At 42.2% G+C, this 25,877-nt stretch overlaps 1 protein-coding gene across 10 annotated transcripts in view; it reads left to right on the top strand.

Moving 5' to 3' along the window:
• The first annotated feature begins 11,853 nt into the window (after positions 1–11,853).
• Positions 11,854–25,877, top strand: part of PROM1 (prominin 1) — a 63,098-nt gene continuing 49,074 nt past the window's right edge. For 3 of the 10 annotated variants that reach the window (XM_061469560.1, XM_061469531.1, XM_061469575.1), the window contains exons 1-2: positions 17,361–17,447; positions 18,217–18,627. In XM_061469560.1, coding sequence (XP_061325544.1) covers positions 18,408–18,627 — 220 coding nt within the window. In that variant the 5' untranslated portion in view covers positions 17,361–17,447; positions 18,217–18,407. Of the gene's footprint in view, positions 11,891–17,356; positions 17,448–18,216; positions 18,628–25,877 lie in introns of those variants that run through there. The other 7 variants (XM_061469567.1, XM_061469550.1, XM_061469540.1 and 4 more) reach the window with 6 other exon arrangements.

Below are 25,877 nucleotides of genomic sequence, written 5' to 3'. Positions count from 1 at the left end.
TTAGGTTGGATATAAGAAGGAAATTCTTTCCTGTTAGGGTGGTGAGGCACTGGAATGGGTTGCCCAGGGAGGTTGTGAATGCTCCATCCTTGGCAGTGTTCAAGGCCAGGTTGGACGAGGCCTTGGGTGATATGATTTAGCGTGAGGTGTCCCTGCCCATGGCAGGGGGGTTGGAACTAGATGATCTTAAGGTCCTTTCCAACCCTAACGATTCTATGATTCTATGTTCCAGTATTTCAAATGCTGTTATAGAAACAATGACAACTGCTTTCCCTGTCCACTGAGGGAAGGGTGAGCAGAAGCAAACATAAATACAAAAGAGTATTTATGTAAGATATTAGGAAAACTTTCTAATTATAAGCATAATTAAGTGCTGGACCAGACTGCCTGAGGGATTTTGCCTTCACAGGAGGTGCTGGAGTGCAGGTTGGGCAAGGATGGTCTGGGCAGACTTTGCAGCTGTGAGAAGAACTGGTGACCCTTCTTGCTCTGCTTCTATGTCTAAGTGGTATTTGTGAAGTTCTGAGATGCGGTGCCCGAACGAAATATAATATTCCTGACGTTACTATTTGTCTTAACGTTCATCTGGTCTTCATAGCAGTTTCTAGAGCTAAAAGTTTGCTTCACCTGATAAAACAACTCAATTGATAAGACTGAATGAAAATGCTCCAGAGAAAATTTCTTGGTCACAAATAGTTCAAAATGACTTCATACTACGATCAAAGCACTGCTAAATCTGTGCTAAACCTCTTCCTGCCCACTGAGAAGAACTGACATTCTGCAGATTTGAAATACAGCAACTGAGGCAGCCTGGATACAAAGGTTAACCTAGACAGATTAATATGAGCTCATATAAAGCTCTTAATGCTATTCCAAATGCTAATAGTGACTGACATTATAGGGTTTCCTGGAACTGATTTAGAAAGACGAGAACTGCTTGCAATTAGAAGTCTGTTTATCTAATAAGAAGAGCAAAAATTCCTTAATTACCCTGCAATTTAACCAATTATGATCTCATTTTACAGACAAATCATTTCTAAACATGGCATACATCTGCCTGATTTCCCAAGACACTGTACTGTACAATACAGTGCTCTTCAAACAGGGCTCCAGAGGCACTTATGAAATACATGCTGACAGAAAGCTGTGAAAAAAGGCAGGTTTTATTGTAACCATTTTGCTTTTGCCAGCCAGCAAAGTGAACTGCAGCAAGTATACTGTGTTTCTCAAGGTGAGAGAAAGTGGGACAAACAGATTCATAGAGAGAGGTTTTAGCTTTACAATGTCCATCCCCTAGGTTTTTGTTCCAAGCCCTGGGATACACAGCTTCTGGTTAAACAGCAATGCTCTTCAGCACATAGGTGCTCTACAGAGATGCTTTTGAAGCTTTTCAGGCATGCATATGCTTTTCCTTTTTTTCCTTTTAGTGGAAATATAATGGAAAAAATATAATATAGTGGAAATAACAAATATGAGACTATTGTGAATCTGGCAAAGGCATAATGGGAATTTTGATAACCTTGGGGAGCTGAGCCATTTATTTCACTGAGAGAAATCCTAGCTCACAAACAGAACTGCAGTTGCTGGTAGTATTGCAAATCCTGCTTCAGCAGCAAAACCAGGGTTTTTTCCACCCTCCCCTCTAAAATCAGCAAGAAAATGTATATTAAAATCTTTTAGTGATTTTGCCAAGAAAGTTTGGTCCAGATGATCCTTGAAGTCCTTTCCAACCTGGTATTCTATGATTTAAGAACCCAATTAGAAAAATAATATATCCCCCCCACCCACCCCCATGGCAGAACTTTAACATTAAAAAAGAAATTGGGCTTCTCAGTCAAAAGCAAAAGATGGGATTTTACTGTCTTTCAGCTATTGCCAAGTGACTGCAGAACATAAATATCAGAATGGTTATAATACGCAGAAACTTGGGGTGGAAATTCAGCTGGAAGGCTTTCTCAAGTGTATGTGGTATGCTTTGCCACTAAGTACAAACTAATGACATTTGATGTATGCCAGAATTCAGATTTGGCTGACAGCTACACACACATATATCTCCTCTTGTTGGGTTCAATGTAAACTGTATTCCCATCTCAGGGCAGGCTTTGTTTCCTAGTCTTTCCGGGAATTTTCACAGATTTCACACAGGCAGGAAATATTTTGCATGTGATCTCTCTGCTCTTGCTTTGGCAGCTCCTGGGTGAAATTACCATGCACACTTCTTTATAATGTTTTGCTGGGTTTTGCTCTGAGTATTGAGATATTCTGCCAGCTACTTAAATCCAATTACAAAACCACTGCAATGTGCATGTTTGGCAATATGAAACAGCTGCTAAAGAAAGCTCAAAATACATCTGATGTGCACTTTTTAATTGCATGCATTTACTGTACCAACTCTCAGATTGCTCCTATAGAATATATAAACTAGCATGTTTTACTGCAGGGAATTGTGGGTTACTTTTTATGGGATGATTGCTTCTATCACTACAGCATGATTTGGGAATTTATTTCTTTTCCTTACTACAAATAGCAGAGGGTAAAAACTACAAATCTGCAAAAGCAAATATTCAAGCCTGTACCGAGGTAAATGATTGGATGAGCAAGGTGTGACAGAAACAGAGAACTGGTGGACTGGGTGAATATGGTGAAAATTACCATGGACTTGTTAGGACTTGTAAAGTCAAATATGACAAAACAACAAGCACAAAGTCATTAAGATTATGGGAATGATCTGCCTGGTAGGGAGCTGCCCTTGATTGTCCTGCACCGCCTTTCTGTGACTGCCTCTTCAGACAGGCAGGATGAAATGCAGAGGAGTTAAATGAAGTGTCCATTTAGCGAGAGGAGAGGGAAAAGGAGTTTGCTATCTAAGCTCAGTCTATTAGACCTCCAGCTCTTCAAATGTTGGTAATTCAATATTCAGGGAATTGAAGAGCAGAAAGAATGCCACAATATGCGTCAGGCTCAGATTTATGGATAAAGCATTAGAGTAACAAACAATGGCTTCCAGATTTGTCAAAAGACCTTTTCTACCTTAGCAACAGTGTAGAACTTGCAGATTTTATATGCCGAAGAGAATACTGCTGCTTTCTAGTTGGAATTGCCATCAAAATCCCAATCTTTTGTCTGTCATGTCCACTTTGGACTGCTGCCTCTTCAAAGCACAGATCCTCTTTTCCTATGCTATATAGATTGTACCATATCCATCACAGGCACCAATTTAATCAAGTGACCAGGCAATACCAGTGCTGGTGGGTGTTAAAACATATTATTTAACACGGCTTTTACTAATACTTTTTTTCAGAAAGTGAGAGAAAAGCATCAAAGTTCTACTTTGCAAGATTGTCTTCTAGAACAGTGCTACACTGTCATAACAGCTTTAGTTTGTCAATGGAAAAGACTAAAAGGAGATTCTTTTGTTCAAATGGCACCAGTGTTGGGCCAACAGAGGTTAGGCTTGAAGACTAGTATCTCCACAGTGTGGTACCACGCCTAATTATTCGGTATTGCTTGGTACTGTGGAGCCACTGCACTGTTTATCACTATCACAAGGCTGTTCAAAAGAGTAGAAAAGAAACTGGAAACTGAAACTAGATACCTCAAATCAAGGCTAAAATGTTAATCTTTAATATGAGAGAAGATGGTCATTCAAACAGTTCACAAAGCAACCAAGGTCTGCTGTCATCTGAAACCTAGGTACTCCAGAAGTCTGCCATACTAATGAACTTGATGTTGAAACTAGCATGTGACTTTTCATGGCTTCATGCATGTTTTGCATATAAATCACATGCAGAGTAATCCTAGCAGTTCTATCTGACTTAAAAGAAAAACCTTACGAATCAAGGAACTTATGAAACAACACTCGATCATTTATTTCTTCATCCGATGCAATGCAGACCAAAGAGTGCATAACTTACTGCAGTCCCTTTCATGAAAGTATGTGATGAGTTAAATATGATGATGAAAGTTAGTCTTCTTTGTTTTGCTTAGCTCTTGTGTGCAACATTTCTTTTTTCTGTGCCTGTGTGGTCCTCTATTCCCAGGCCAAAGGATGCAGCAGGGATGTGCTTAAGTGAATGACCCGCACCCCAGACTTCACTACTCCTTAAACTGTGCCAGTCTGGAGACTACACATGAACTAACACTTGTGCAGCCAGAGACTGGAAACCTGAGCAAAGAACAAGCCAGCATGATGACATGGCAGAACCCCTGCTGTACTCATCAGCTTGATTGTGAACTCAGGCACAGAGGAAGGGAAGATGTAGCCTGCAGCAGGGCAGAACCAAGAGGCACACTTTGGCTCTTGAAGCATGAGAGTGATTCTTGCTCTGCTGCCTGCACAAATATAGCTATGTGCTACCTCTTACTCAGGCTAGATTTTAAGCCTACAGTTTAACTGTGAAGTGACCAACCTCTGGTGTCCTCTGAGTGTAAATGTTCCCTGTTCTCAAATGCTTAGTGTTGCCATGGGATAATATGGAAAATCACTGAACATTCAGATGTGCAAAAAACCAAGAGAGCAGAGTTAAAGGTCAGCTTCTCTTTTTATATCTTGCAGGCTTCAACAACTGAAATACTTTTCCCTTACTTGGTCTGTCATAGTTTAATGAGGTGGGAGGTAGAACATGGGAGATAATAAATTAATGAGACCATTAGGAGAAGAAAAAGTAAATCTCCTCCATAAAATTCTGAAAAAAACCTTTCTTGACAAAAACCAAACAAACAAATCAGCAACACCTGGTTCACCCCCCTTATATTACAGAGGGTAAAATGACATTTACTTGGGGCATGTTATCACTGGGGCTGCGATCTTTTGCTCAGCCATAATGAACATTTTTGTACCAAACCAGAGAAGACCGAGGAGGGAGCTGGAGCTGTGAGGTGGCAAAGGGGAGAAGCTGCACTTCTGTTTTGCATGGTAACAGTTTGTGGGTAGTAGGCTTCTGTCCCAGTCATCCAGTGGAAAGTGGGGGCTTCGTTAGGAAGGAACAGAAGTGGTTTTTTTTTAAGCATGCATTTTAACATGAGGAGAAGTTCACCACCTAAACCAGAATCCTAGACAAGGTAACAATAAGAACTGTATCTACACTACAAGAAACTTAGGGATCACATAACTGGCACACCTCTGTGAAGGGCATATAAAAGCCAGGCCTCTTACCATCCTGGTAATAAATTTTCAGCTGAGGTACAGTCTGTGTAAGATAAATCGTTATACCTCATACAGTTCATGTGAGGAGACTTGCACTAGGTGTAAAGTTAATAATAGAAACTAGAGCGAAGGGGCCCTGTCAGGTTAATCCTGCAATGTGGGTTGTTTATGTGCTTCCCGCAAGATGTTGTAGGTGGTGGTGTCACTCTCCCTGAAAACATAATGAACGGATGACTTCCTTTCTTGTATTTTGTTGTGCTACAGATTATTTTATACTGATATTAAAAATAACCTTCTTCCAATCTTCTTCACTCACATCAGACAGAATTTACTCCAGAGCAAGCAGACAAAGGAAGGTCACTGCAGCAGCTAAGCTTCTAAGGTAGGATTACATTTTGTGGGAAGCATGGGATAGTTGCCCTGTGCTAAGGGGATTTTTGTTTATCATAGGGTCAAAAAAAACAGATGAAAACTGATCTTTTTTTCTCCTGACAACTGACTGCCAAGATCAATGACTTTGCTTCTGTGCTAGTTTTTATGACTCTACTTGGTTTGTCTACAATGTTTTGTTCTTACTGACATCCAGATACTCCTATTAGATGCATAGCTTATTTAAAGCACTTCTCACAGCCTCTCTTGCCTCTGTCCAAGCAGTACAGCTTAGGTCCTACCTTTAAGAACAGATGAATAAATGCATTCCTTAAAACAACATCAAACCAAATAAATAAGTCACAAGAGAGAACGAAGAATCTATCAGTCCTGATCACCAGGTGTCCCCTACTGTAGCCTGAGGTGAGGCAGCAGGCTAGGCTCAGTGCTGTACCACATACAGCTCCTGGACACTTGCATCATGTGTGTGAGTGGCTTTGTTAGTCGGGACTCAACTTCATGACTATACTTGTGAAATCCAGCCACAAGATACCAGTATACCACAAGAAACAGCTGTAGTGGTAGTCAGTGATTAACTGGTCACAAGCAAGGAATTACCAGTAGTTTAGAACAGACGTGCTCCATGGACATACCCTCATTTCTGAGGGAAAAAGGCACCAAACCATGTGTGTGAGTTTGGTAAACAGGAACAACCTTACTTAAAATCCATTTTTCTATAAGGTGACATTATAATTGTGCAGGAGGGTTTCATGACTTCATTTGAAAGCTTTTATTTAAGGTTACAAGTTGCTTTCTAACAAACCAAAATGCCCTTGATGACATGGCCATGTCACCGAATGACAGAACTGCAGAATGGTTTGGGTTGGAAATGACTTCAAAGATCATCTAGTTCCAGCCTCCTGTCATAGGCAGGGACACTTTCCACTAGACCAGGTTGCTCAAAGCCCTGTTCAACCTGACTCTGAACACTTCTAGGGGTAGGGCACCCACAACTTCTCTGGGCAACCTGTGCCAGTGTCTCACCACCCTCATAGTGAAGCATTTCTTCCTAATAGTGCATCTAAATTTACCTTCTTTCAGTTTAAAGACATTCCCCCCTGTCCTGTCACTACCTGCCCTTGTAAAAAGTCCGTCCCCAGATTTCTTGTAGGCCCCTTTAGGCACCGGAAGCTTCCCCAAGGTCTCCCTGAGCTTTCTCTTCTGCAGGCTGAAGAAGCTCAACTCACTGAAGAAGCTCAACTCTCTCAGCCCTCTGTCAGGCAGCTCATTACATACAGCTCCCACAGAGAGAACCTGGGAGCTGCTGTTCAGTACCTTTATTCACAAGTGTAAAGTGCTAGAACTGGAACCAAAATCTGGGGAGGTAGATGGCCATTGCTCCTCAAGCTGCTATCAAATAGCATAAGAAACAAGTAATGCTCCTTTGGTTCCAGTGTCAAAAAGACATGTGCCTTTCCCATTTTAATTTCAAGCATTCCTGACATGGTAATTTATCAGGATGGCAAGTGTCAAAGCTTGTGAGCAGAAATAAAACATAGAGACGATGATAGAAAAATGGAGTTGGGAGGAGCTCATAAAAGAAGCTACAAGTTCCAAGTACATGCATCATGTAATCCCTGTCATTTTGTATCTTTGTTTAGCTGTAAAACATGTTATAGCAGCTACTAGTGGTTTCCTCTGATGAAAAGCAATGAATGCAATTTTTAACTTCCTTGATGAGTTGTCATACAGATCTATCACAGTCACTAGAAGGGGGCACAGCATAGCATAATGGCAAGACATGTGTAGCTAACAAAACATCAACTCTCTGAAGGCATCCTAAAGTGATATACAGCAGCATAAATCTTCTGTTCAAACGAAGGCAAGGCTCACTGAAATCATACCCTAAACTGTCATGAATCAAAGGTCTACAATGAAATGTCGTGTTGTTTTCTAGGTTTGAGAATGAATGTGAGTAAGATTGTCCATTTCCTTCTTTTATCTTCCCTCAGGAGTAAGAAATTAGGCAAATACATGGCAGGCAATTGCACAGAGCAATTGTAATGTTTCCCACTATTTTATGGATCCTAATCATTCTTTCAAATTTTATGTATTTTATGTCTAACACAGCAACTCCTGCCTGCTGTAACCCTAGTTCCCTGCTCTCCCAGAGCCTGCAGAGCCTGGACTAGCCTTGGCTCTAGCCTGGAAGGATTGGAGTTCAGGCCGTGAACTCACACAGCCCATAATCCCTTAAGCCTTGCATCCCACGGGAGAATTAAGGATAAGGAGGGATGCAGCTGTGGATGTCAGAGAAACAGTGTCAATAGGGAGCTGAGAAGAAGGAGGATATGAGGTATGTGAGTAGCTGGTGTGTGCTGCTGGGCAGCATTAGCTAACTGGGAGGGCTGGCAGAATCCAAAGGGCTAAGCCAGACCTGGAGGGAAGGTGGGCATCAGGTGGCAGGAAGGAGGGCACTGCTAAACAGAGGGCATGGAAGGACTGGGAGGCATAGCCCACAGGAAGCTGGGCAAACCAGACAGGCATCAGGCTAAACTCTAAAGCTGACAAGAGGGACAAGTTGCATTTTGGAGTGTTGGCAGAATTCACTCTTCAGTGTGCTCTTGACAAAGGTGTAAATCACTTTTTCTCCATAGCCCTGGTGCAGTGAAGGCATGCTGCTCCTCTCTGCCACTTCCATGCACCCTTCTTTCTCTGAACACATGATCAGGGGATAGGCAGAGGAAAACTAAACACAATGTAAGAGGTTTTCTACTTCAACCTTTTTCTTTTGGGGAGGTGGTAAGGGTTGGAGTTATGATTTTAGAACTCTTCAGGCAACACTATGCTTCGCTTAACTCCAACTAATGAAAAAGGCTATTTATCTAATAGACCTTTAATCACAAGCTCTACTTAAAAATCAATTACGTGATACAACCATTACAGTTAAGCTCTAAATCTCATGTATCTTCCTGTTATCTGAGGATTTTCCTCTGAGATAACAGAGATGACTGATACACAGACAGATTTTCAAATGCTCACCAGAGAGTACGGGCCAGGTTTTATCATCCAGCTGTTCCTATTTTGGATGCTTATAAAGCAGGTTTTCAAAGGCATTAGCACCTACTGTGCTGTGGTTTGAAAGACTGCTTCCTCATTTATGTGAGCAATTAGGGGTTTAGCTGTCTCACTAACCTGACCGCAGCTCTGAGTGCTGCGATCATTTAAAAGTTTGTGCCACAAAGAATAAAGCTAGGAGGCATCTTGATTAATTTTAGCCCAATTGCCCTGAGGCACAAAGGACCACATATAAAAGATGCTGCAGTCCCTGGAGGACAAGTTTTCTTGATGCTCTCTGAGCCTGCCAAGACTACACCATTTTTACACATTCTGCTTCTCTAATGTGCCTGCGTTACACTGTGCATGCAAACCACCTACCAGCAGCACATCGTTTGCAGAACATACAGCAAAACTCCAAGCAAGTAAGTGCAGCTAAGCAAGCCCTGGCTCAGTTGTAATTTGGATGGCAGGGAGATAGGGAGTGAGGGAAAGGGATGCTAACTGGTGCAGTATTTCCCACTTCACCATTGTTCGCCTCTACCTGACATGCAGTTAGTGGAGAAGAAGCATCAAGGAAAGGTCAACAGCTGCTCAGAGCACTTTCAGGTCAGACATTTACTTGGAGTTGCCAGCAACGTAGTAGGAGGCAGCTGAAGAGGTCATGCTTCCATTTACCATCTCACAGTGACAAGCTCTGACATTTCAACTATGTGCTACTCGGAGAGCACATTTGCAGTACCTAATACAATATAAATTATCTTAACTCGGTCACTTCCAGAGATCCGAGGCAAACTCCTTGTATCAGGCTAGATACCAGTAGTACAAAGAAACTTCAGATGTGACTGGAAAGCTTTCTTGTAATAATGGCATCATCCATAAAAAAACAGGAAAGCTGTTACACACGGATAATACTAATCAGAAACTAGGTGTTGGCTTAGTCTGCTGAAGAAATGCCTCTGTTAATAGTGTTTGCCTTGATTTAGTTTCAGTTCTTCTCCAAAAGATAATATCCTTTTTCTGTAACTCCATTTGTATGCTCTTGTTGATGCAAACTACCATAAATGGTAGTAAACCTATAACTTATATAAATTAACAATCCAAAAGAAAATCTTAATATCTCTGGCTCAAACAAGGCAAGATTTCCTAAAACTTCACTCCATGCTATTCTCTTCCACATTTCCAGATTCTCTTCAAGTTCCTTCAGACTATTCCACCCTTGCAGTTATTTATCACTGTAGCTGTATGCCTTCACACTGCAGTTTAAACTTGACACTGCCTCTGTCAATGAGGCCATTTTGATTTGGCCCTTTTGTTTTAACCCTATGTGGAAGCAAGAGAATAAAATTCACCAGGTCATCTCAGTTCTATGTAAGGTCTTCAGGTATCTCTGCTTAATAAGAGAGATATATTCCTTTCCGCAAGTTTACAGTCTTTGAGCTGAAAAAATCCAAACAACTCAGGGTGGACATTATCACTCTCTATAACTACCTGAAACGAGGATGGAGAGGTGGGGGTCAGTCTCTTCTCCTAAGTAACAAGCGATAGGACAAGAGCAAACATTCTCAAGCTGCACCAGGGGAGGTTGAGATTGGATATTAGGAAAAATGTCTTCACCAGAAGGGTGATCAGGCATTGGAACAGGCTGCCCAGGGAAGTGGTGGAGTCACAGTCCGTTGAGAGTGTTCAAAAAATATGTAAACAAGGCCCTTAGTGACATGGTGTAGAGGTGGTCCTGGCAGTCCTGGGGTAACTGTCGGACTTGATCTTAAAGGTCTTTTCCAATCTAGTTGATCATGTGATTCTACGATTGAGGGTGTTGGGCACTCACATGCCATTATTGGAAAGGAAATTCTCATGTATTTAGAACAATTTTCATCTAAAGCTTAAGACAGGACCTGTACAATGGATTTGGGGACTACATTGCTAATTAACACATTTGTCCTTTTGTCAAGCTGTTCTGTGTTTTCCCCAAGACTACAGCATTGCCCCTCTTTGACACATGGCTTAGGGTGCATAGGAGAACTATAAAAAGAAGTAGGTCAAGATCCTTTCTTTGAGCTCTGTGTCACTCCGTTTTGGGTTGTGCCACTATGTCCTCCTGCTGAACAAATCCAGGATTAGCTGGAGTCAGAATAACTGTTCTTTCTATGGGCAGCCAATGTGTCAACTTGTTCTTTGATGTGTATCACTGGCAAATCTCCTGAGCTGAAATCCAGGTAGAGTTCAGCAACACCAAATAACATCTATGGGAAAGCTGTTCAGTGTTTGGCCAAACGCATGTTAGCAATACAGACTGCTGCCACAGCCTTGATTTCTTTCTGCCTGCCAAGAGCGAGACTGAACACCTTCTCCATCAGTGTTTTAAGTACTTCCAAGGAACCAGCATGACCTTTGATATCCAGCGCAAATTCTTGCTTTGCCTTATTTGTGACGCTGAAAAATAAAGGGTCTAGTAACAGATAAGAACCATGGTTGTTTTAACATTGCAATGGGGGAGACCATATTAAAATACCAAAGCTGCAAATAAAACCTGCAAAGGGCAGGAGGAGGAAAGCACAGGAGCCTTTAGAAGTGTATGTTACTGTAACATATAGGAAAGGTGCTGCTTCTCGTTTTACCTATAAATCACACGCCCTCAGAAACAAACAAACAAACAAAACCACTTAGGAAAATGAAACATGGATACCCACCCGACACAGAATGATAACCCCATTAGAAACTAAGGACACCCCTCGGGAATGGTAAAACAAGATTTTTTTCCAAAAGCTAATGGGGTAAGTCACCTTGATGTGAAAACAAACCCGCCTGAACTCACACCAAGCCCTAGAAGCACCAAAAAGGGTGTGAGGTACGGCCACACTTGGGATGGAAAGGACGGGTGCGCCTCGGCAGAGGCCAGCCCTTGGTCCCGGCTTTCCCAGACACCTTCTCGGTAGGACGAGGGCAGGAGACAGGTCCTGCCTCGGAGCAACAGGTCGCCGATCGCTGCATGCTCCCGCCGGCCCGAGTACAGGTTCAGCCTGATCCTCTCGGCAGCACTTCAACATCAGCGACACGAAACCTGCCCCCTCCCCGGCTCCCGGGTCCCTCCGGGGTTAAACCCCTCACGCTCCTCCTCTTCCTCAGCCCCAGCCTGCCGGGGTGGTCCCGCAGCCCCGACCCGGGGCAGAGCCCGCCCTCCATAATCCATGCGCGGGCGGCAGCACCAGCACCACCTGCCCGGCGCTCTGAGGCGGCAGGCGGAGCGGGCAGTACCGCGCCGCGCAGTGGCCCTCCGCGCCCCGCCGCCTCTGTCTCGCGTTTCCCGCTTGGCCGGTGAGTGCTGCGGCCGGGGGGGACCCGAGGAGGCATCCTGGGGGCAGCGCTGCCCCGGTACCGCTCTGCCCGCGGCGGGGCCGGCAGCAGGTGGGGGTGGGGCTCCCCCGCCTTCCCGGCCGCTCCCGCTGCGGGCGGCGGAAGGTCCTGGCCGGGAGAGGAGGGACCCTTCTCCATGGGAGGAGAGCGGGCCCGGGGCTGCTGTGAGAAGCCGGGTGAGGGGGATCGGGGGGGTGTGAGTGACCGTCGAAGGAAGCGGGTGCCCGAGGGAGCGGGGTGCTTGTGGGAAGGGGGTCGCTGTGGGTCCCGGCGGGCTCAGTCGGGGCTGCGGAGAACGACCTGTGGGAGCGGGGAGTGGCGGGATGGAAGCGCTGAAGGAGGGAGCCCTGAAAGCGCGGGTTGAGGTGGGGACAGAGGGGCCGGCCGGCGGGTTTGTGCTGAGCGGAGCCGGGGAAGCGGGCTTGCGGGCAGGGGCTCTGCGGGAGGGACGCGTTTGGCTGGGGGGAAGGGTCTGCGGCATGGCGGGGCGGTGTGTGCCGGTCCGCGGGGAGCGAGGGCGGACCCGCCCGCTGACGAGAGCGGGGCGGGAGGCGGTACGGGGGAAGCGGATTTGCTGCCCGGGGGGCCCTGTCTGGCGGGTTCGGTTCGGAGGGGTCGGGTTCGGCTGTGAGTGTTTGCCCGCTGAAGAGAGGAAAGGCGGGAGCGGGGCGGGGAGAGCCCCGGAGATCTCCAGCAGAGGGGAATCGCTCCTCGGGGAGGAGGTGCTCGCTGAGGGCACCTGCCCGGGGCGAGGAGCGGGCCAGGCGAGTGGTGGGGCCTGAGCAGCCCGGGAGGGGCAGGGGGACTGGGACATGGTGCTGGCCTCGAAATAGGCTCGTCGGGGGTGGAGGAGGCAGGAGGCAAAGCCTCTACTGCCTTGGTTTTGCGGTGGTGCTGTGGATGTGAGCGGGGACGGGACCCGCCCGCCGCCGGGGGTCCCTACTCGCTACGGCAGATCGCTGCGGTGGTGCCGCCCCGGGGGAGTTAATAGAGGCGGTGGTGCTGGTGGCTGCTGCGCTGTGTGTACCTGGGCACATCGCGACAGCTCACCCCAGGTGGTCAAACCTTTATGTTGGCAGGGGTGAGCTCTGCGGTGAGCTGGGGACCTCATCCGGGAGCGGGGGAGAAGGGGCAGTTGTGGCAGTCAGGATGGGCTGTGTCTCCCTCTGCACGCGTATGCAGGGGAGTAACTGAAGAAACTACTAAAGCGGTCGGTGTTCCAGCAGGGCAGAGTTGCGGTACCGTGTTAGTATGCAGTTTGCAGATCGAGGACTAAGCACAATGTTAGAGGAAGAGATCTCTACAGTTCTAGTAATTGGAAAGATGACGGAGGAAAGACTTGGTCTCAGCTGCCAGTGCGAGTATGTGCGGTCTGTTGTTGCCGTACGTTGGTATTGGGACACGTACCCAGCCCTCATCACTTCGCGTTAGCAAAAAAACCCTGCCTGTTTATGTGTTGGCTTTACTGTGTTTCAGCATTTTCTATGTGATGCTGAAAAGTGCACTCACAAGGAATGCTCTGTGAATGCTAGGGTAAATGCACCACTTAAAATCAAGTTAAGTATGTTTTTTAATTGTTCAGCTAGTGAAAATATGCTTTAAACATCTAAGTAGTCGGCTAAAAATCAGACCTTCTCATGCTCTGGGGAAGATATCTCACTTGGAATTATTACAGATCTGTTTCTGTTGTTTGCAAATGGTTATGACTTGTAAAACAGTGGTTTTTGGTTTTTTTTTTTTGGTGTTGGCTTGTTTATTTATTTATTTTCTAATTAGTAAGTAGCTGCTCAAAGAGAACTGGCTTCTGAATATCCAGCTTTTCCTGACTTGAACATTTGCTTGTTTTGAGATGTAGCAAGCACGTCAGATGCATACTGAGGCTATCTTGTGTGGAAGATTCTGTTTGTTTGGGTTTTGTCAGTGCTGCCACTCTGTTCTGCAGTCCCTCGTGCTTATTAGGTTTATTTGCTTCCTACTACTCCTGTGGCAACAGGATGTAATTGTTGGTAGGCTTGGGACAGACTTGTAACAGAAAACTCTGCATTTTTAGCTTGCTGGTATCCAACTTGGCTTGCTCATCATGTCTCTTGAATGGGAAGGTGGTGGTGTGGGTTTTTTTTGATAGCTGCTTGGGAATTTTAGTGTACTGTAACTACCTGTTTGAATGTTTTAATTCATTTCATTCTTCTGGTAGTTGCTCCCACTGGAGCAGCATCAAGGGGGATTATGGAGTTGGGTTCTTCAGATGACTAATTAAAAGATGTAACCAACATAGCCAGATCCTTTGTGTTCTTATGTACAACTGCATCTTCCAGTATTCCATCCTATCGTGCTTCATGGCCAGCAGGCTCCCATATTGAGCTTTAACAATCAAGCCTTTGGCTGATTGAATTTCAGTTCACAGGGTTAATCATCGTTGCATCACTGCACTGCAGTGTTGTATTTGCATGGATTGCAGTGTTAAACAGAAGGAGGCCAGCCCTTTTGAAACAAAGAGCTGGACACCATGCTGTTCCTGAGCTTGGTTGTTTTAGAGTTGATGTATCATGGAAGCAGTTCCTGAACTAATGCATTTCTTGCTCTGTCTCCTCTCCCCCTCTGAAACTTACAGTGGAGTTCCTGAGGCTTTATTTGATTTGGAAAATATTACAATCTTTTTAATAACAGGGTATATCAGAGATACGATAATAGTGCAGCATATTTGGTAAAAGGGTGATGGTGTTCTCCACAGATAGTGTTTAAAACCCCAGGAATTATGTTCAGTGGCTTGTACATGTGGAGTATTAGCGACAACCACAGAATAAAAAGCAAAAGCTTTAGTATTTTAGAGGTGGACCCTGGGAAACCACACAGAAAATAAACACTTTCATTATTATGAAGTATTCCAGGTTTGTGTTGTTTTGTGTGTTTTTTTTTTTTTTTTTTAATTGAAGCATACTAATAAAATGGCTATCTTGATGATTAATGCATCTTCAAAGATGCACGCAACTTCTTTTCATTCACTATTTATTTGAACTTGGGGAGAGTTGTGCTGGCAGTTGCTGTAGCTCACTGACTGCAGTGATGCCATGCTGTTTTTGAGGAAATGCGATGGCCACATGCTGCAGCTAAGAGCACCATAAACTGTTATGTGTTTCTCTCTGTGACACTTGGGTGTGTCATTTTGCAGTTCTCACAATTACAAATTTCATGGATAGATTTTTTTTTTCCTCTTTAATGTTGTTTGTCTAGCATGTTCAGCTACTAATATGCCCTCACCTAAGTTTCTTTCAGCTATCAAGATAAGGATAACTGCTGAGAGCTTTTTATATCTGAGTTACTTTAGGTAGGTTGAATATGTATTGAATGCTTGGAGGTAGTAGTGTTTCTGTGAGTTCCTGATCATTATTAATGTAACCTTGAAAATGTATTAGGTTTTTATGTAATATAGAGAAGATCTGGTGTCAGCCTGGAGAAGTTGCCCCGTAAGATTATATATAGCGTGTTTATCATGATATATTTGCCAACAAAGGGAGAGGAAGAAAGTATGGTTGGAATTATGCAGATTCTTTCATTTGCGAGAAACTCACTGCTCTGTTGAAAAAAATCTGAATTTTATAAAAGCTTAACTGAAAATTATGTAGAGTTGGAGAATTCAGCTGGTTATGTACCTCCGCTTAGCAGGGTATTTTTTTGTATCTGCAGTATAGGTAGTGTCCTTGCACTTTCAGTAATGTCCTTGTCTTAAAACTGCCAAGTTTCTGGCTTGGTTAATACATAAGTTCCCATTTCTAGCAGACATAGTGATTGTTTCCCTGGATTGTGAGGATGTTTTGATGTTGCTTTATTTGTCTGTTTGTACAATTAGGTCCAATTTAAATTGTCCTTAACCTAAAGTCTAACAGCAATGAAGAAGTTGTATGTGCTTTCTGTTCTAATGCCATCTCTCTAGTATAACAGAACTCACTACAGAGAACATGCCCTGTCTTCTAGCTTTGCCTTAAGACACCGGTTAGGGAGGCCACTTTCCTTTCAATTTCATCTTTCTCAGAGGCACCTAATGTTTCCCTGTATTGTATGCTTTTGTTTCTACTTCCTTAACTCTTGGAAGCAAGGCTCAGTCACTGTGCGTGAGCTTTTTTCCTGACTCACTGAAGTGTTGCAAGTGTACTTGAGAAATCCCTAGAAAGCTTAAATTTATTTAGAAAAGTCTTTAAACCTTTTTCTTTAAGAAAGCCAAGTTGAACTGTAAGTATTGAACGTGCCCAGTCTTCACTGTTCTGTCATTAACACAAAATACTTTGGTTTTTTACACAGTTCTGATCTTGTGATATTTTGTCCCATAGAGCTTCTGTAGATTTGATAATAAACTGCAGCATAAGCAGTTTTCAGTTTTTTACCATGTCTGTGTTCAGCCCTACAGTAATAGGCACATAAAGGAAAAATTCACTGAAAAATATCTTTTAGGCTGAAAAACTATATCTCAAGAAAAAATGAAAGGAGGAAAAATATTTTTGAGCTTTACCTTCCCCCCCCCCATTGTTTAACAAAACATTCTTTTCCAGATAGGAAAATACTCAGTTTGGTATGTTCTAAATTCTTATGTTCCTGTGTTGAGCGTCATATTACAGAGTGATTACTGACATCACCTTCTGAATAAGGCTTGGATATTTCTGCTATTTGTAGCATTATTACTGTTCATTCTTCCTGATTTTCACTATCCATGAGGGTGAAAAGTAGATTTGAATTTTTCTTCTTCACTCAGTTGGACTTCAGGGAAACAAAACTGTCTCTAGTTCTTTGATGTAGTCTTGTATTCCTCTGTTCCGTGTTTTCATGATCTTGAGCTATCCTTTGAGTGCAGCACAGACTGCTAAACAAGCCTGCAACATGGGTTCTTGTTGGTTTTCAGAAAGGTAGCCTTTGTTTTAACAGAGACTGTAAAGCATGGGAGAGACATCCTACCTTGTTACTGATTTTTTTAGGTCTTTTGTCTTCAGCATCTCTTTGACCTGGAGGCACCTCGGAAGTCAAGGTGTTGGTGTAGGATTGCTCTGACTGAGGCTGTGAGGTGTTTGTGTTATTTTGCTGTCATTCTTGTAAGTGAATAGTCTGAACAATACGGTGGAGATTAAAACATTGCTGTTGGGTAGTGCTGCTGAAAAAGGCAATGGAGGCAGAACTATGCTAAGCAAAGGCAGTTTGTGCTTGGTGCTCCTCAGTTTGAAGTGGGTGGCTTGTCATGAAAACCGTGTTCCCAGGTATTCCCAGCAGCAGCACTCTGGTAAATCACTGAAGCCATATCAAAGATAAGCCAGTCTGATGGGTGAGAAAGTCAGTGTGATCATTTGCATGCTCTTCAAGTACATGCAGCTTTCCGAAGTCAAAAAGTGGCAGAAGTTTTCTGTTCCTTTTTACTTAATGGGTTTTTTCTTGACCTGTTTCCTTGGAGGCCACCATGGGCCATGCTGAGGTGAAGAAATCTTGCCTAGCCCCAAGCAGATGGAGATGTGGTCAGTCGTTTTGTTGGAACCCGAGGGTGTGTGTATGTATGTTCTGTTTACATTTCATCCACCACATGAGGGTGGTGGATGATTAGACTACTGTGATTTTGTAGTTTCAGAGCCTTCTTAAATGTGTAAGCATCCAAACTCACCTTAATGACACTCGGCTTTAGCAAGCCATGGATAAAAATTTTTGAGTTGACTTCTCCAGTTCCTGAGGGGAGAATTGAGATAGCTTGAGTTAATAGAAAGTAATTATTGTCACCTGTCAGGAAGGTGAAGTTTATATGTTATGGTGTTAACTTTTCAGTCATAATTTCTTTCCTCAGTCTTAGAGGATGATTAGCTGGCATCTGGAAGGTTTTACTGAAAGGCTGAGATTAAAGAAGCTACGGGATATGACTTGTAATAATTGCCATAAACTATGGTAATGTCAGGTGGCTGATTAAATGCGTTGTGTAACTGTTGTGATATGACATACTGTACTTAGTTGGAAGTGCAATTCAGATGTGGTTCCTTTAGTTTTGTTTCCCTTGGAGCTGTCCCAGTGCTCTGCTTTGTTTGTATTTGAAAACTCACTGACCTGGAACTATGCATAATTGGTTTTTGCCCCTCTTTCAAGTACAGTGTGTGTATTAGACCATATTGTTACCAAATCTTGATTTTATTTTTTTCCTTTTCTGTCCGATCTGGCTTGCTTTTGCAGCTGTCAGTGTGTTCAGTTTTCACAGAAGATTGCAGGTTATCTTGCACTTTAATATTTGCTTGCATGCACCTTATCAAGCTCTTTCTTGTTTTTGCCAGAGATGGTGTGCTGAGTGATTTCCACAAGAGGCTTCTGCACCCCTGTAAAGCAAGAATATATTAAAGAACCTTGTGTGAGGACACAGCAGTGTATTCCTGGCTGGAAGGCTAACTCCCAGGTGAATGTATTGAAGATTTCTAGACTTGGTGGGACAAATATCTCTACCTCCAATTTATGAATACTGCTAGCTATGGCTGTGGAACTCTGTTTGCTGCTGCTACTATTTTGTGGAAGTACTGTTTCAGAGGTACAGCCTATATACAAACCGCCTCCTGGGACTTTGGATTTTGGATTTGTACCAGCCAAGACATATGATACAGGTGCATACCACGAACCTGGGCCAATAGGAATTTTGTTTAAAATAGTACATGCATATCTGTACTTAGTGCAACCAAATTCTTTTCCACAAGGTAAGCAGATAAATTACTATTTATTTTTATTTTTGTTTTTATTAAATTGATGCATTCATCGTGTTGTAGATACCGAGACCATAATCTGGAAGTAAATTATATGAAGGGCTTTCTTAGAAGCACATGTTATGGCCTGGAAATGTGTACAGTTCTGTATAAAATAAAATTTTTCTGCTAAGCATAGTGGGGGGAAGGTTGTTAATGAAATTTCTTCAATTTGGTTACATATCACAAAGCTGTCACTGATGCATTTGAGGCCATTTTTTTTCCTTTAACTGACTTTTTTTTTTTTACATTTGCTCAGAAGTATGAGATAGGAGTAAAGCATAAACTGTTTCGTGTTTAATATTAAATTCGTAAGGGACAACTCTTAGATTTTTATGTTATGATAGTCAGGTGGTTATAATATGGTATAATTTAGGTTAGGAAATGGAAACTCAGCAACTTGAAATAAATTTCATTTGCTTCCGTATCTGTGCACCCACAGTGAGGTTTTATATAAGGGCAGTTCCTTTACACAGCTGTGCATAACTTCTTATTCCTTTGTAAGTGGTCAAGACTTGAAACTACAGCTGTTTTATTGAAACTTTCTTTTTTCCACTCCTTTCCGACTAAGTTGTCCTTTTTTCAAAGGAAAAGTTAAGATACAGAAATGTGTGCTTATTGAGGTTGCATTGATTAAAAAGTGCTTTTGGGAACTCTCTGTGGATGTGAAAGTTAAGTTGTAAGAATTTAACTTTCCAACATGCTTTTTGTTTCATTTAGCTCTTAAAATGCTAATGTGTTTGTATAATACTGACATTTTAAATTATATTAAGGTGAAACTTTGATAAAATCTAAGGGCTTTGGTTTGTTACCATTTCCTTTTGTTTAGCCATAAATGTATATAATGGGTGTTTATATTTTGTAGCGTGTCTTTCAATTTGTATATTAAACCCTTGAGTATTTTAAAGTCTTAAATCCTTTGGTCATGTACCAGTATGATACCTGTGAATTATTATTTGCTTGTATTTTTGAAATTTCTTCAATAGCTGTAGAAGAATGAGCTCAAATGAACTTGAATGAATGAATTCTATTCAGACAAGTGCCCAGTGTCCCAGGTGTTGAGGAGGGCAAAACCCTGGCCTGTTTCCTGCAGGATTACAGGAGGTGTAATGAGGGCAATTTCATGAAGCTGACAGTAATGTCACCTTTTGGAGGAACTGTTTCCAGATACCTCTGCTTTTGTGCCTTTTACCTTCCATTAAATATATAAACAAACATACATACATCTAGATGAACATACTACGTAAGTATGTAGATGAAGATGATTTGCTTTTCTGTGAGACCTGCTGTGTTAGGATTGTCATCTGCATTCAACTCTTAGGAACAGGCCTTCATTCTACCTGAAGCCCTGCTGGAATATTTTATTCTTTTAGGTTTGTGGAAACTTGATTTCAAAGAGATATTTGCTGTGTCTTTATATTAACAGGAATTTGGTCTATAACCTTGTATGTCAAATATAATATTATGTGTCCTAAGCATGTAAATAATTCTTGAGTATCAAGTTTATCATCACGATTATACTACTGTGGGACCTCCTGTAGTAAATTCTGCGTCAAGCAGGTGCTGTGAAATTCAGCCTTAAGGAGAAAAGGACACATCCAGAAGAGTTCAAAGTTTGTTCTTTGCTTGTTAGCATTTCTTATCTCTCCTTCCTTCCTGGCAGATACTTTTTGCCAAATCAGTTATTTTTTAGAAGTTTGGCTTTCATTATTTGCATCGGGTGAAGTCCTTTTCCCATGGCCCCGCTTTCCTCACTGCAAAATACGGATCCGATGGATTGTGTTGGTTTGAGTCATACCATTTAATTGGTTAATCCCCATAATCTCTTTTGCCATATGCTGTTCTATTTTCACATCAAGTGTATTAATGATGTAGCTACATATTGAAAATAGTGGGTTGTTTTTTTGTTTTTTTTTGTACTGCCAAGTTGACATGGAGTTAATTCTGCTTCAGGGGTGAAAACAAATGTAATCACAAATGTGCACAGAAAGCAGACCTTTTGATGCTTCTAGCTCAAAACTTTGTCATTGTGATTGAGCTGGTGCTTCAGAAGAGTTAGCTCCAGATTGATGCCCCAGTGTATTGCATATAACCATAACAGAGGAGAAGTGTGATTTGTGTGCAGGACTTGGCATCAGTCACTTAGACCTCTAATCTTAGTAGTCTTATATTTTCTTTCATAATATTTGGGAGTACTGGATGTTTGGTTTTCCAATCTACTGCTAGTACTCTTAGCTGGGAGGAAAAAAGTCTCAGGGTTGTCTAAGTGCATGTAGATATTCCAGCCTCTCCAAATCGTCCTTATGCTTACAGTAGCACTCTGATGGAGCAGAATATATACAATATAACATTCATACCCCTTCAGTCCCATGTATGCCTTTTAGGAAGAAAGCCAGTATGAGCTTTCTACTGTTACGATAAGTCAGAATATGAAGTACGTCACAGTCTTTGGGAGACATTGTTCTTAAAGTATTTGCATGCTGCTAAGCCTTACTGTGTATTTAAAAATTCTTATATGCTACTTAAAAGTTGAAAGGGAACATTTAATTTAAAGGAAAAAAAAAGAAAAAATTTTCAAGGCTTGTTTTGAGTTCAATACGAGTAAAAATTTTCCGTGCCATCCAGTTCGTGGGCATACAACTTAATCTAAGTTTGGATTTAATAGGTAAGATGTTAATGAGATTAAATATAGTGCTCATGTAAAGCACAGTAACAGAACCAGGGCAAGGAAGTTTTTTTACATTGCTGAATCTTTCGGACCAACACTGTGCTCTTTGGATATGGCAAGAAACTAGTTTAAAAAAGTGTGCTAGGATATCTGATTACAATGCTTCAGTGAGCATAAGTAGATTCTCGTTTTTACTCCACCAGTCAAATACTTTTGACCTCACTAGATTATTTACTGGTGTGAATGGGAGTGAATTTACTCCCAAGCATGAACTGTTATGCTGGGAAGCAGCCTCCACTTAGAGTGATGATACACTGGAGTGCAAAAGACTGTGTTTGGTCACTGGTTTGCTACCTGAGGCTCAGTAGGTCACTTTAATCTTACTGTGCCTTGGTTTCTGCATCTATAAGATGGAAACGGTGGTTCTACTACTCCTTTTGTTGAGGACTGTGTAGTAGAGCATCGTTATTCTTTCCTGTTAATAGCACCACTTAGAATAAATAGATGGTAATAAGAAAATTATTAGTTGCTTCCATCTGTCAGCTAAGAGGACATCTAGCAAAGCAAATTGTCAGTTTTTTACTTAGAATGTGTCATAAACTGAAGCATTCGCTTATTAATAAAGTGAAGTCAGTTCATGGCTGTGACATGATGCATGTCACCTCTTGTGTTGGAGACCTTCAGAAGTGATTGTGGTGTAAACAGGGCATGGTCAGTATGCTCCCCTGCCTGCTGTGAATATCTTATCATGGTTTTGTCTTTGTTCCCGTGGAAACTAGTTGTTAGTTGCAGTAAGACAATATTAATCCGAGATTCCACTTGCCAGCAGGATGTGCATGGCAAATCTTCAGCTTCCCAGCTTGTGCCTTGTAATGAGAATGTGAAGAGTTTACAAAGCAAAAAAGCTGGGGTTAAAGCTCCTGTTTTTAGGTGAAGTAAGACAAAGACTACAGGCCTGTTTACTGTACACTGCTGTTGCTGAACGTACTGCAGAACTGTGCCACTTAGGTTGAGTTATAACTGCTTTTTTCTAGCTTCTGGTTTTTATCCTGGATAAACCTGTTTCCTCTGTAGTGGGAGTAAAACTTTAATGTAAAAATCAACTGTTGAATGCAGGTACTTCCTGGGTAGAATATAAGATGAAGAGTTAAATATACTGTTGGCCTATGGGGAACAAGAACAGGCTGTTTTTCACACCTGGACTGCACTCTTTCTGTTTGTGGAGCCTCACTTGTTGAAGAGCATAAGACTGAGGATCAGAACTTGACTATTTTAATGCAAAGTCCTATCTCTGACCATTTTGGTTGTCTTTCTCCTCACCTTGCCAGCCTTTAAAGTAGCTGCAAATTGTGTAGTTCAGCAAGTTTATCCTGTGTTCACTATCTCTGTAATTAATACCTGAAGTGTGTTCAGCAATTAAAACATTTTTACAGTAAAAAATAATCACTTTAGGTGAGAATAAAACTGTGTCTGTAGCTGGTGTAGCTGTAACAGAAAATGCATATGTAAAGGCCTGTTGAAGGTTGGTTTGATGAGCTCCTAGAATATTGATTTTTAATATATTAGCTGTGTTGGATGTGAGCTTCTAAAGCAAATAATCAAAATGCTTTATCACCCCCTCAGTTAAAAACTCAGATTTTTTTAAATCTTTTTTTTTTTAATGTAAAACTGATTTATTTGCCTTTTGTAACCATTTAGTTCTTGGCTGCTTGATTTCTAGTTTTGCTTCCTGTTAATAATAAATTTTCCACAGCTCCCCTACATAAAAAAGTGCATGTGTCTGGATGTTGCAGCATTGGAGCTAAACTCAGCAATTCATAGTTGGTAATGCTCTTTGTTTTTAAACTTGAGGCTTTCCCAGGAACTTTGGGTATAACCACACTAGCATGTGGTGAAACGACTGTGCTCTGGCTCTGACTTGGGCTTTGACTTGCGTGCAGATGCTACAGTCCGGCCCCCAAAGCAATTATGACCTTTTGTAAAAACATAAATTGCAATGACCTTTCTCTTGTGTGCAGTTTCAGTGTGAAACAGCACTGATGTGACAGACTGCTTGTGTTTGACAGCTGCCCCCCTGTGCTTAGGCATTGATCTTCTTAAAGCTTCTATGCTGATGCTGGGTTGGGAGCACAGATGTAGTAGCTGGTGCAGGAACTGAGAAGGGAAGAGGAGCAAGACCTGTCCTTCAGTAAGTTAGCTGTTAGACTGGCTAAGTTGTATTGTGAAATGACAATTTCGGTGAGCTATAGAATCAGTGCCTTTACCACATATGATTGTTAGGGTTGGAAAGGACCTTAAGATTGTCTAGTTCCAACCCCCCTGCCATGGACAGGGGCACCTCCCACTAGACCATGTGGCCCAAGGCTCTGTTCAACCTGGCCTTGAACACTGCCAGGGATGGAGCATTTACCAATTCTTTGGGCAGCCTCCTTCAGTGCCTCACCACCTTCACAGTAAAGAACTTCTTCCTTGTATCTAACCTGAACTTCCCCTGTTTAAGTTTGTACCCATTACCCCTTGTCCTATCTCTGAAATCTCTGTTTTCCCCCTTTTTTTTTTTTTTAGTGGTGTAGCTAGAGCTGTGGCATAAATGTACAGTAGTAGCTAAAGTGTGTACAATAAAAATACAGATTTCAGTGACAAGAGTTGTATGTAGCAAGTAGTGGTGGTGTCATTTGGGTAGAACTGGGATAAGAAGGGGAACTTAAAGCGCTCCTTTATTTGGTAGTATGGTGTACACACTGAAAGAAATTTCTTGTATCTAATGTTGGAAATACTGGGGAAGATGGAGCAGCAGAAAGATACAAGATAAATTAGCCTCTTTTCTCTGCCCACTCATATACATTTAAGGAAATAGTTTATAAAAAATCACTGCTCGTTTCATGTTCGGAAGTTAAGAGATGCTCTACTTGATGGCATACCCATGTAAACAAGGAGCATGCTGAGAATGTTTCTGAAGCAGTTTTAAGGTCTGATTTTTTTTTTGCTTTCTTAAGTGTCAGAAGAGTGATGCCTCTTTCCCTTAACTGCTCCAAACTGCACTCTATCTAACAGATTGTGTGTCAAAGGGATTTTCTGTGGGCAGGGAGGAGACAGAGGTTTTGGGGAGGGGAGGTTTATACCCATTATCTACTAGAGAGTGCTGGAAAACTGCAGTTGCAGTCATTGCCACTTCTTGGAACATTCGTTTGGATTATGTAAACAAGGAATCTCTTTTGCAGTCAAGTATGATGTGGAAAATATGCAAGTAATTTTTTAATCAGTGCAGTATAGCTGGTCATTTGAAATTCTTCCACTGTACACACATCTGGAATCTACAGTGCCCACAGTGCTTGCCCTAATCTGGTTTAGTATTGCCTGCCAGCTGTGCCTATGGGAAAAAACATGCCTTGACAGCAATTGGAAAATGACAGTCCAGCTTTGCAATTTCAACACTATTAGTTCAGAAGGGAGAAACTAATGAAAATCAACCTCAAGCAGAGTTTGAGGGAATTGAGTTACTTTCTGTGGGGAGGGTGTTCAGAAGTGGCTTTACCACAGATGTCTGTGGTAATAGACTGGAGGGTGCCTCAAACAGTAGTGCTTTTTGTAGGCTAGCTTGTACTAGTAAATAAAATGGTCCTACAGTTATGTGGTATTGAGACTCAGCTCATATTTCTCAAACCTAACCTGCCTTCCACCCCTTCCAGTCCTTTCAGTCTGTTTGGAACGTTTACTGGCAAGCAGGTTGGGCATTTTCTGGGTGAGGTACTGAGGAAACCTGCAATAGTTACAGCATGGCAGTGCCAGGCCAGTGCTTGAAACTGTCCCAGCCCTGTTCTGTTTGTCTGTGGACATTACTGGGAGACACAAGGTCTCAGACACAAAGAGTTGATCAGCATTTCCTGCCTCATTGTGCAGGGGACGAGTTCTGGGCACAGCTAAATCCAGGGGTGCTGCCTGCAAGGAGCAGAAGGGAGGGAGGTACACAGTAGTATTTTGACAGAAGGTGTCCCTGTTGTTCATTTATTATTCTAGATAAAGAAGCTTTGTTGATAGGGTTTGTATATTTAAAGAAAAAAGCAAAGGCACCATGTCCTAAAAATCCATATATCTAGATAATTGGTACTACTGTGTGGTGTGTGTATTGGGGGTGGGAGTGATAATGTTGGATATGTTTGAATGTGGTGTGGTGTCTGTGTGTCAGCAATTACAGCAAAACATTGAATTAAGTTCTTTGTGCATTCATTTTTCTTTTCTAAAAGATTGCCCATCCCATTTAGTATCTTGTAGCAAAGAGATAAGCACCTTGGGCATCAACCCTTGTTCAAAGCCTAAGTTTTGTCTTTTGGATGCCAGTGAGTCAGATTATAATGATGTGAAGAAAACAGTTCTTTGTGTCCCTCCCTCTGTAAGCATGAAAGATTATTTGAGACTTCAGAACATACCTGCAACATCTGTATGGTGAGAAGTGGGATTTAAATAAGTTTTGGGTCAGCCACACTTTCTGGTAACTTACATTGTGTGTGAACCTCTTTGAAAATTATCTGTGACTGCA

The sequence above is a fragment of the Pezoporus flaviventris genome, unplaced genomic scaffold, assembly GCF_033815535.1.
Source record: "Pezoporus flaviventris isolate CSIRO_AGI_PZ_B2104156 unplaced genomic scaffold, CSIRO_AGI_Pfla_v1 ptg000002l, whole genome shotgun sequence".
NCBI lineage: Eukaryota > Metazoa > Chordata > Aves > Psittaciformes > Psittacidae > Pezoporus > Pezoporus flaviventris.
Note: the sequence above shows the minus strand (reverse complement) of the source record. Positions and strands in the feature narration are given on the sequence as shown.